This window comes from Alligator sinensis, unplaced genomic scaffold, assembly GCF_000455745.1.
Source record: "Alligator sinensis unplaced genomic scaffold, ASM45574v1 scaffold73_1, whole genome shotgun sequence".
Taxonomy (NCBI): Eukaryota; Metazoa; Chordata; order Crocodylia; family Alligatoridae; genus Alligator; species Alligator sinensis.
The window spans coordinates 855,457-868,132 of record NW_005841838.1 but is presented as its reverse complement, the minus strand read 5'-3'; the positions used below and the strand labels follow the sequence as shown (position 1 = coordinate 868,132).

Below are 12,676 nucleotides of genomic sequence, written 5' to 3'. Positions count from 1 at the left end.
AAGGAACTTGGGTGTCATGATTGACCACAAGATGAATATGAGCCACCACTGCAATGTTGCAGCTGGTAAAGTGAGCAAAAATCTAGCTTGCATCCATAGATGCTTCTAAAGCAAACCCCAGGATGTCATCCTTCCACTGTACTCAGCCTTGGTGAGGCCATAGCTGGAGTATTGCATCCAATTCTGGGCTCCAAAATTTAAAAAGGATGTGGAAAAACTTGAGGGAATCCAGAGGAGAGCCACATGTATAATCAGAGGGCAGGAGAGCAGGCCCTATGATGAGAGGCTCAGAGCCATGGGACTCTTCAGTCTGGAAAAGTGCAGGTTCAGAGGGGACCTGGTGACTTATATACTTATATAAGGGGTGTACATCAGGATCTGGGGGAATGCCTGTTCACCAGAGCGCCCCAAGGGATGACAAGGTCCAACAGTTACAAACTCCTCCAAGACCGTTTCAGCTTGGACATAAGGAAGAACTTCTTTACTGTCTGAGCCCCCAAGGCCTGGAATAGACTCCCTCCAGAGGTGGTGCTGGCAGCTACTCTGGACTCTTTTATGAAACATTTGGACGTCTATCTTGCTGGAAACTTTTTACCCTAGCTGACTTCCTGCCCCTGGGGCAGGGGGCTGTACTTGATGATCCTCTGAGGTCCTTTCCAGCCCTAATGTCTATGAAGCACTCACAGGCCAAAGATGAATTCTGTCACTGATTATTGACCTTTTGGCAGCATCTTTCAAAGCATTACTGCTTCTGTACAGATTCCTCCATGTTCCATGAATATCTATGCAACTGCTTCAAGTTATTACTGCTTAAAGACATATTCGGATCCACACACGGAGTTCTGTCAGTGGTGACATTTCATTTTATTCTCCTCTTTCAGGCCTATGACAATAAAGGCACAGACAGAAGAGCAGTTCTAACAGTGCTTTGGAGGAAGCATCAAGAGGTACAATGATCCCCTGGACCCAACAGAAATTCCCTATTGGTTCCTGGGGGTTAGGGAATTCCGGCTGCTGTTCAGAGTGGCTACAAGCCTGCAACTGCTATCTCCTAGCAATGCCCCTCCCCACTCCCAGCCCTGGCACTGTTTTCAGTATGGGTGCGGGGGTGGGGGGTGGAAAAGGAGTGGAGGGAGCTTGTTCTGGTGGTTCCCCAGCCAGTGGCAGAAGGTAGGGGAGGTGAATTGGAGCACACACCAGTGCCCCTGCCCCCAAGGGACTGGGCCCTTTTAAAGCACTTTGCAGCCATGCAATTCTGTTTGGTCACAGCTGTAGAGTGCTTTCAGGGGGCCAGATCAGGCGAAAACTGTCACTTCAGTCTGCACCTTAAGTGGCAAGCATGTCCATCCGACAGCTCACCGTGTGACCAGGGGTAAGGCACCTCTATTCCTATCCAACAGTACACAAAGCAGTGCTATGGTTAACATCACATCTGACTGCCCTTGATTGCTCATCCTGAATGACCAGGTTGCCATTTGGAGCTACATGAAACGGGAGCAGCCTTTGCCCTAAGGCCGGAGCAAGATCTGAACTCGTGTTTGGAACCATAACAAGATATCTAAAATTCTCTGATCTCTTCAGTGGAGGATTGTTTTCAGAAACAGGTACAATGTAGTCTGATGAACACTGAAGACTAAAAAAACTACATGCATCAGTGTGAAGTAAAACATTTGATTTTAGCAAAATCTTAAAGCTGCTTGACTTTGTTTTTAATCGTTGGCTTCCATTTTCGCTTTTCCTCTCCAGCATTCAGCTCCAGAAAGATGTTTCCTTTTTTTTTCTTTTTTCTTTTTTTTTTTTAAAGATTGCAACTGTCAGTTGTAGCCATGTAAAGTTACACTGAAGATCACTAGGCTATTATATGTGCACATAAATACAAACTACTCAAGGAACTTCTAGAACAATCAGGTACAAATAACCAGGTATAATCCTATGATCCTGTAAACGGAATCATTCAGATAGAAAGTGATGACATTGTCAATCATTTGTTGTTGTCCAACCACAAGTTCCCTCAATGTTGCCAATTTTAAAACAAAACAATTATTGCTAGTCAATAATAAAATGTTTCATGCTTGCAAACGGGGCATTTTTAGTGGAGGTGCACCAATACACCAGTCCGATATCAGATCAGTACCCGTATAAAGAAAATTTGCTGTATTGGATATCGGCCTGATGGGGCCGATAATTTGGCCAATAAATGCTCGTGCTGTGCACATCCACAGTGCAGCACTTAGGCAGTGAGGAGCAGAGCCAGTAGTGTGGACAGCTGCCACCAGCTGGTCAGTATGTTGTGGTGGAAAGGGAGAGGGGAAAATCAATGCCCCGCCGTGGTGAGGGAGGGGGCAGGGGCAGGCACTACCCAGGCTGGAAGGGCAGGGAGCCAGCTCCCGCTGCTGAGCACACCCCGGGAGAGCATTGGGGGCGGGGAGCATGTGCCCATAGTTCTTACACTTGTCAGCTGTTTTACTTTTCCCACAGCATATTACTTCTTATATTTATTAAAAGTGAATTAAGTACAAGTCAGTGCTGAGTAGTAACGCATTACACTAGGAGAAAAATTAAACAGTCTATGTTTACTAAAAGTCATCATCAAAATAATGGTCTGAAATATACTGGATTAAATCTATTTGTCTCACGTATGGGTCTACAGAGAAAGACTACTTTCCTACGTATTTTCCAAGGCAAGGCAATCTATTACGTGCTATTTGATATCCCTCAGTCTTTCTCTTTGACAGACAAACTGGGACATGCATGGAATGTGATTCAGAGATTGAGAGGTACGAATCATTACATTAACAATGTATAATAAAAGCATCTTACCCAGATACTTGAAAAATCACAAAAGACTGAATAGTATGTAGCAGGATGTCATTCATTTCCAAAAGAATGTTTATTTCATAGGCTTAAACTTAATAAATAAAAGTACAGATGTTACTCTCCGATTGGTTAAAAAACAGGATTAGTTTTTTGTATACTCAAGGTCTTAGTTTTCATTATATGGAAAAATATTCATGTAAAACTGTAGGTAAAATTATTGATAACAGATGAATAGATTATAGGCCTTTATAGTCATTTGGCAACATTTACTACTAGGTGGATTTTTCTTCTTTTGTTGTTAATGAGATGTAAGCACTGAGAGAAATAGAATGCTGATATCAATCTGTTATAGTCAGTGAAGATTCCTAGCTGCTTTCATGTTGTGAAACTAGGTAGTGTTATTTATATATATATATATATAATGCATGCCTGCCTGCCCTCTTTTAGGGATTCAAATATTCCAATGAAGTAGAGCTTGGTTACAGAGTTTGTTCAAGAACACAGTAAAGAAATTAATTAATTTGAAAGGGCTGGTCTTTGAAGGAAACATTTATTTCCTGCTACTCCCCCTCAAATTCTCCCTTCTAGAACATGAACAAAGTCTTTGCAAACATTGCACAGCTTTTATCAAACCAAAGACAAAAAATAAAATAAAAATAAAAATATTCACCCATATTCTAAATGGATTCATTAACAAGCCATTTTATTCAGTTAGCACAAGATAAACCATTAGCAAAGCAGGACTGGTTTTCATTGTTCACAGTCTTAAACAAATCACTTACCAAATTCTGTGGCTGCTGTAGAAGCTTTATTAGAGATGGATGGCTGTAACCTAAAACAAAGGAAGAAAATTACTTGCATCTGGTTTCAACAAACCCTTATTAAATATATTTATATTTAATCAAACAGATACATTTATTTAATGATAAAAAGAATAACTCTATCCAACATGTTTTTTTCTTAAATGTGATCTCTATTTAACTTCTACATATTTTTAATTAACAGCTGGTCCTCCTATGAAGCACAACAAACTCTTTTCTTCCAACAAGGGCCATTAACTTCAGTTGGCCATGAGACGAATAGAATGTCAAGTCCCAAGAGAGCATGCTTTACTACTGGACAGCGTGGTATAGGTGTGAGAACCTAATACCAAATAAGCATTATGGTTTGGCACCAAATAAGAATCACATTTTTGTGTAAGCGAGGCTCTTTGATGATGAATCTCTAGTCATTATTTTGTAGTGCTCCCATCCATCGAGTAGTGGAAATGTGCTTCCTCTTCACCTTTGGTTTATACCATATTAACACTTTCTGTTGCTCTCCAGTCCTGAGTGCCTCTGTCATTCAGTTTCTCCAGTTGATAGCAGGTACAACTTTCCGCTAGGTCAAGGCTAAAAATGGTTTTGGCTGTAATTCTTTTGCACATAATTATTTAATGAAGCAATCAACATAGAATTTTCTTCAGGCTGAAACAGATTGCAATCTCACTGCTCTTTGTTAGAATTATAATCTTGAATTGTTTGACTTAAATTACCTTCATCAAACACTGAACATCAGGCATCCATTTAATACTGTGTATTCAAACCACAGTCCCCAACAATTTGGCCAAGACAGGGAGGGAGCCATCTTGATTTCAATGCAGTGAAACCCTCTCACACCATCTTAAGTGGTGAATTACACACCACCTTTTCTGTCAGGCTGCACATGCTTGACACTGGTTGCATCAGAAAGCCAGCCTCAATAACAGTATTTTCTCCTCCTCAAGGCCATGCCTACCTCTCAAGTTTTAACTACAGAGGGGATGACTATTCTGCAAGTATCACCCCAACTTGCCTGATGTTTACAAAACCAGGAGGGAGAGAAGCCCAAGTTGCATCGTTCTACTCATTGCTCCTGAACTTGTGAACTTTGCAGCCGAAGGCGCATTGACTGGGCTTTTGTGCCCCTAAAGTAGTAAATTCTCTCACAGTGAACATCACATGAACTCAGGCATGGGCTTAGGCTCTTCTTGATGCACAAGCAGCAATACATTATGGCCATTCCAAAGCTGTGTGGGTCCCTGTTGCTTCTGAGTTTTTGCCCACACAGGTGTGACCTGCCATGCCACACCAAAGCAGACCCATAAGTTCCTTGAGCTTGATCAGGAGTGGGCAAAAAAGTCTGCGGGGTGGATCCAGCCCACCAAGGTATTCTATTCAGCCCATGGTGGGGCCCTCTGCTCCACCCAGCCCAAGTGTGGAGGGGTGGCCCAGACCATGGTGCATGCAGCCAATCCTACTGCCCCTGGGTGCACAGCGTGGCAGAGGCAGCACAGAGGCTGGATTCAGCTTCCCAGCAGCCCTGGCTCCTTCTGGTTGTCACTGTCAGTGTCATCGTTGCTGGACCCAGCCCTGCTGCCCAGGCACCCCAGCCCATCTGCCCCACACCCACGACTGGGGGCCCTGGACAGAGCAGGTGGGTGGGGCCTCCATACATGGAGACCAGCCCAGTACCACCGTGGGCAGGGCACGCTCAGCTACGTGGATGGGATGGGGCCGCAGGCATGTGGGGAGCATTGTCTGAGAGCGGGATGGGTGAGTAGGGTTTGGATAGCAGGGTGGTGACAGCATACAGCCAGGGTCCAGGGCAGAGCTCCAATCCAGATGTGTGAGAAGCGGATCGTGGCTCTGCTCTGGGCCATGGACCCACAGTGTCACTTCTCCATGATCCCAGCCCTACCCACACATCCCGCTCCCAGATGCCGCTCCCTGCCTGCCCACAGCCCCATCCCATCTGCCCAGCTGAGCACACCCGCAGGGATACCAGCTGATCTCCATGGAGACACTGCCCACCCACCTGCTCCATCTGACATCACTGGTGATAGGTGTAGGGTGGACAGGCCTGGACTGGATAGGATCAATAGCCCTCCCTCCCACCGCCACACCAGAAAGGTTCATATGCCTCCCTCCCCAGCTTGCAACAGCTCACCAAAACTCCCTAAGTGCCCCTCCAGTCCAATAATTGCCCAGTCCTGGTCCTGAAGTCTTTTGGCAATGCCTGCTGCTCCCTTTATATTCCCACCGCCCAACAACATGCTGTTCCAGAAAGCCAGGTTCAAAGCCATGCTTTCAGAGTGATTCATTGTCCTCCTCTTGACTTTAATGGAAGGGGGGTAATGCAGTTCCCAGCTTGCAAAAGGAATATTTTAGTTCATTTAATCAATATCAAATGCATCTTTAAAGGATAACTAAGGCCAATGAAGGTAGCATTAAAAAATAAAAAGGGGCGGGGGGGAGATAACTATATGTTTACAGTAATTATTACATTAAAAAGTGTCTTGGATTTGAAGACTGCTCCCCTTATAATTAAATTCTATCCAAGGAAATTTACAAATTTGTTAAAAATTGTACATGGATAGAATCTAATTAGTAGGTCTTCTTAAGTTTGCGTACCCCCTGCTGTGGCAGGGAAGTCAGCAGCAGGAGGTGAGGGGTTAGACCTCCTTCCCTTGCTCCCCTTCCCTTTGTCATCTTGTGCCTGATCCTATCCCTGCCATGTCTGCACCCCGTCCTGCCTACCCCCACTAAATGCCGCCCCCCCCGCACCTGCCGACCACACCTTGTTCCCCCCAACAGCTTGTCTCCCCACTCCCTGCTCCCACCTGCCTCACCCCTGTTATTTTCTGCTACAGCTCTGTGATTCCAGGGCAGTCAGCAGCAGTATAATCCTGACCCAGCTTCAGGCCAGCCTGGCCAAGGAGAAGCAGTAGTACCTCCCACGCAGGATGGGTCCAAGCTGGAGGGCCCAGCTGCAAATTCCCCCCCACACTCTGTGATTTGCCTCATGTGCCCCATCCACTACCAAATGAGCCATTCTGGTCTGGGGTGGGTGATGACTCAGCTCCCGCTTCAGTCCTGAGGTTGGGTCAAAGCCAGAGCTAAGCTGCTGCCTGCCCCGGGCCGGTACTCAAATCGAAAATGAGACTCCCGTCCCTCCCTGCTCGCCCCTCCCCTGGCCCCTATGGAATCTTGTCTTGAATTTGAGTAAATATGGTACTGCATCCCAACAGAAAACTCAATGGGTGATTGTGAATGTCACTGCATTATAACATCGCCAATCAGAATTATAGGCATGATTTAAACATAGGGTTTTTGTCCCCAACACAAATGGACAGATATAATTGCACAGTGCAGGGTAGATTTAATGGCATATGAGCACTGTATTAGCAAATGCTTTGTATACTTCATATAAATACAATGAGAACCTGCTGAGGCATACCCAGCAGTGAGAAACACCAGGCATCAAACAGAGTCATGCCAGTGTTCACTAACTCTCACCAGCACATCTGTTATATTTGGATGGAACTCATGACTATTTGCCTTCATTATGCACTCATTTTACACAGGCTCTGCAAGATACTGCCAGATATTTTTCACAGCATGCATTGTTCCACAGTCTTAACCATGGCTTCGTGAGTGCATGCGTGCGTACACATAGACTAGAATTTTGCAAAGGCAAACCTGGTCTGTGACCTTTACTGATCCTAACACAAAATGCAGGTAAACTTGTGTGCATGTGCACTATAGCAGGTGAACAAGTATATTGCAGAAGCTATAAATCGATGCCCTTATACTTGGTCATAGTAAACTATAACCACTACAACAATAAATGCAAAGACAGCAGAGCATACAAGTGCTTGTAACATGTTAAAATGATATTTCATCTTTGTTGCCCATAAGAGATCCCTAATTGCCAGTTTTATTAGCTGCCAAGACTTTGCAGGAGATAGAGGGAAAGAATAGCAGGGAAGCAGATTTCAAAATATCTGCTCACTGTGTATACATCATCATGAAAATCAAACTCACAGTATGCAATGCATCACCCATCATTAGCACTGGATTTATGAGATCTTGATCATGCTGTATTTCTAAACAAAAGACAAAAGATATGGCTGATACGCAAGGATGAAGCATGCATCCCGCTGTGTGCCTAGTGAGGCCAAGGACAGTCCGCATTAAGACACAATCTCTCCTGGTGAATGCAATCTTCCAACGCCCTTTCATTCTGTGGCAGCATCCTTGAATGTATGACAGCCCCTACCAGATCAAATCTACATTACTCTCACCACTTAGTGATATCCTCTGTAAATTAGAAATATCTACTGCCTATAGAAAAGAAGCACTAAAACAGAGATTATGAGGGGTTAAAAAACAGCCAACTTTACTGTTTAATATCACAAAGCTCCATGCTTTATTACACTGAATTTGTATTAATCAACTCAGATACCCTAAGAAAATATTGACTTAAAATACAAACCCCAGTCTCTTTGCATTTCTATTGGAAGATCAGATGGTATCTGACAACCAGGGAGTAGGTTCCCTGTATCAGATAATTTAAAGGGCCACAAGCCAGTCAAGCATCTTTTCCTGCTTTGACAGACCTTTAGATATCAGTCTTTTTACCCTGCCACTCCCTACTATCTATATCTACATCTAACCTACATCTTTTATCCTGGTGGTTTGGATGGGCAGTGCCAGTCTGTCCATGGGTCAGATCCAGCTAGTAGTCCTGATTTGGTGCCTGGAGGGAGGTGGTGGGGACGGGACACAGCAGGGTCCAATCTGGCTGTGTAGAGGGAGGCAGGGGCAGCCCAGTCCCAATCCAGCTATGTGGGGAAGGTAGGGTGGCCTGGCCCTGATCTGGCTGCAGGGCTTGGGAAATTGGCAGCAGGGGAGGGGTGGTGGTACTGCCACTGCACCCAGCTGCCACATTTCCCAACCCATGGGGAACGCCATGGGCTGGATGCCATGGTTTCACAAGCTGGATTTGGCTTGTAGACTCAAGGTTGAGCACCCCTGTCCTACACAAATCATCCCAGTCCTCAGACTTTGGGAAAATATGTCTATGGAAAAAAAAATAAATAGAAGGAACCACAGTTCAGACTCAAGGAGAATGCATTACATCTAACAGCAGCTGCTGCAAGCCCTCTGAGAAGAAAGTTATTCAGCCACCAGCTTGCATGGACTCTACCCTTAACAAATTTAGATTCATAACCCTGTGACCATGACCTCTAGGATTCTAGCACATTAAATGCTTTGGTATACAATTCACTTCAGTGAAGAAAAGCACAGCATCAAATAGACGAAACAATGTGGATGCACATTTCAGCATATCATCTCTTAAGAGTTGAGGGTGTCAATAAACAGGTGGATCAAGGTGATCCAGCTGACACAGTATATGCTCTTAACTAAATTAGATAGTCATGGGATTACTGGAAATGTCCACTCACGGATTAGTAATTGGCTCAGAAGTAGAAAGCAGAGAGAGTGAGTATAAATGGTTGGTTTTCAGGATGGAAAGAAGTAAGGAGCAGGGTCCCCCCAGGGATGTGTTGGGACCAGTGCTGTTTAACATTCATAAATGAACTGGAAAACAGGGTGAGTAGCAAAGTGACCAAATTTGTGGATGACACAAAATTATTCAAAGTGGTAAAGACCAAGGCAGACTGAGGAACAGGAAAAGGATCTGGCACTATTGAGCAAATGGGCAACTAAATGGCAGACAAACTTCAACATAGGGAAGTGTAAAGTGATGCACATTGGCAAAAATAACCCAAACTATACCTACACTATAATGGGCTCTACATTAGCTGTTACCACACAGGAAAGAGATCTGGGAGTCATTGTGGGCATTTCACTAAAAACACCAGCTCAGTGCCCAGCAGCCATCAAAAAGGCAAACAAGATGTTAGGGAGTATTAAGAAGGGAATTGTAAAAAAAAAAACCCTGATGCCCCTTTATAAATCCATGACACATCTTGCACACATCTTGAATACTGTGCCCAGTTCTGGTCCCCACAACTCACAAAAAAAGAAGGGCAACACTTCTCTTCTCTAAAGAACTAGAGAAGGTACAGAGAAGGGCAACACAGATGATTAGTAGTATGAAGGAGTTTCCATATGAAGAGAGACTAAAGAGGCTAGGCCTGTTCAGTTTAGAAACGGGATGCTTGAGGGGGTTGGGGGGAGACATACTAAGGGGTTACAAAATACTAAATGGCAAAGAGAAAAGAAATAGGGATATATTATTTACACTCTCTCACAATATAAGAACTAGGGATCATAAAATGAAATGATTAGGTAGTAAGTTTAAAACTAACAAAAGAAAGTTATTTTTCACACAGCATGGCATTAAGGTGTGGAACTCATTGCTCCAGGTGTTGTGAAAGCTGACAGTTTAGCCAGATTCAAAAAGAGATTGGATACATTCTTGGAGGAAAAAGGCATCCGTAGCTATTGAGAGTGGGAGTTAGGGATACAGCCTCTGAATCAGAACTGCCTAGACCTTAAATGCTGGAGGCTGCAAAGGAGAGAGGAACAGTGGAAGGAAAAATGCTTGTAGAAATGGTGGAAAAACCCCATGCCCAGTTCACCCTCCCTTTCAGCACCCACTCTGCCACAGTGCGACGCAGGATACTGGGGAAGGTGGACCTGTGATCTGACCCAGGAAATGGCAATTCTTATGTTCTTAACATGTGTAGTCTCCAGCAACAATAACATCAACAGACAAAAGGTACCTGAACTGCTATGAGACCTGAAAGAATTGGGAATAGCTGCTTCTGTATATAGTGGGTTGTAAAGAAACCTTAACTGTATTTCTTGACAAGGCTGCACTAATGCAAAGCTGTCAAATATATGGCCCACAGGATGTGTTTACCATATTTCTGAATATCCTTCCCACTCTTTCAATAAGAAATCGTGGTGTTCCACTAGGTGATACCTACATGCATCTTTTCAGTCTTGATGACAAATACCAGTTTCACGGGGCTAAATTTTGATCTAACTTGGGTGGTAAATGTAAAAGAATTCCCCTGCAGCCAATGGACTGGATTTACTTCAGTGTAACGGACATCAGAATCTGACCCTGTATTTCAAGAGAGTTCCTACCAGCGCACTGCATTATAAACGCAGCATTTTTTTTAAATTCTTGAACTATTCTGAAACACTGCCTACCTCCTGTTCTCCTCTATGCATGTAACTCCTTTTAAACTAAATTTCTCCTTATCCCTGTTCCATCTATACAGTACAGCATCCTTCACTTGTCACTGATCCCACAGCAAATAATTACCCTTCAAAGAAGAAATATCTGGCACCTGAGAGGTATCAAGTAGAGGGGAAAAGCTACCATTTCTAACTCTCCTTTTCATTTTTAACTTCAAACACTTCATCCTACATTCCTGAACAATTACTTTATTGTTGCATTTTTAAAGAATGAAATTAAAGAAAAGAAAGCACACATAACCCTCATGAAAATGTCTCCCCAGTTATCTCTAGTGCAAAACTGCATACCCACAAATAGCAATGCTATACGCATGTCAAAGAAGCTACTTTCTGAATCAGACTGGAAAATCCATTTGAGTCCCTGCTCTACTGATGTTTATTTTCAGATGAAGGGTTTGGAATAGCTCTATGAAAAATGAGGGGGAAAGGTGGTGTTCTAAGCTAGAAAAATATTAAAATATGATGTATTATTATTTTTATTTCAGTAGCATCCAAAAGCCTCCATATGAGTATTATGCCTATTACTGGTATCTAATTAGAGATCAGATGTTAATCTAAACAGAAAGTACTGACATAATGTCATATATAGAATCATTATATGGAAGGAAAAGATGACACAACAAATCTGTAAATCCAGAAATCAAGCCAGTGACCAGGAGCTGCAAACAGGGTAAGCAGTTTGTAGGCAGTTGCTGGGGGCACGAGGAGGAAGAGGGAGAGAAGCCAGGCACTAGGCACCAGCTACCTTTATTAGGATGGCTTTAAGAATGCAGGGATCCTCCCTGATGGCTAGAAAATGGTATTTAGAAGTTTGTTTTTGGGAACTGGCTTATAGATTCATAGATACTAGGGTCGGAAGGGACCTCAACCAGTCATCGAGTCTGACCCCCCCCTGATCCCCAGCCTAGGCAAGAAAGAGTGCTGGGGTCAGATGACCCCAGGCAGATGTCTATCCAGCCTTCTCTTGAAGACCACCAAGGTAGGGGAGAGCACCACCTCCCTTGGAAGCCCATTCCAAATTCTGGCCACCCCTAGAGTGAAGAGGTTCCTCCTGATATCTAGACTAAATCTGCTCTGTCAGTTTGTGACCATTGTTCCCTGTTACTCCAAGAGGTGCCCTGGTTCCTTGCCCCAGCTCCCCACAATGAGTTTGTAGGTGGTCACAAGATCATCTCTCAGCTTTCTCTTGCAGAGGCTGAAGAGATCCAGGTCCCTTAGTCTCTCCTCATAGGGCTGAATGAATGAACTTTAGTTAAAGCACCCCTGTGGCCATTTTAGAATCATAGAACCTATTTTATAGGTAAAGTAGTTATGCATTAAAATAATGATCCAGGGCAACAGCAAGGGTTAACTGATTTCTAAAAAGCCTGTCTGAGAGACAGTTTCTCTAAGGCCCACTGTGTCTGATACAGGCAAGCAGCGAACAGATACTCAGGCTGGAAAATTGAAGGCATGTGTCACACTGTTCTATAACATGAGATAAGGTGGCACCAGTCACAGTGCCCAAGTGCAGAGCCCTTGGGCTTTCCGGTTTTGGAGAACAGACCTAATTAGGAGGAGAACCAGTATAACCCAAATTAGGATGTGTGCATGTGATGGGTTTGTGAAACAAAGGATTATGCTGACAGGTCAGAATGTGAACAGTATGACAACCAGAGGGAACAATCAGCACTTGCCAGAGATAAAGATTCATCAGAAAGGGAAAAGAATACAAAAGAAGGGATGTCAGAGCAGCAAAGGGTCCCCAAGAGGGGAACCTGAGGCCACCATGAACAGAGAGCACATCACCAGTCTGTCTCATCCACCCCAGTGGTGGGAAG

At 44.0% G+C, this 12,676-nt stretch overlaps 1 protein-coding gene across 7 annotated transcripts in view; it reads right to left on the bottom strand.

The window, feature by feature from the left end:
* The window catches only part of ABAT (4-aminobutyrate aminotransferase), a 140,185-nt gene that overhangs the window by 33,190 nt on the left and 94,319 nt on the right, over positions 1-12,676 (bottom strand). For all 7 annotated transcript variants that reach the window (XM_006015493.3, XM_025203103.1, XM_025203111.1 and 4 more), the window contains one exon: positions 3,600-3,649. In XM_006015493.3, coding sequence (XP_006015555.1) covers positions 3,600-3,649 — 50 coding nt within the window. The remainder of the gene's footprint in view (positions 1-3,599; positions 3,650-12,676) is intronic.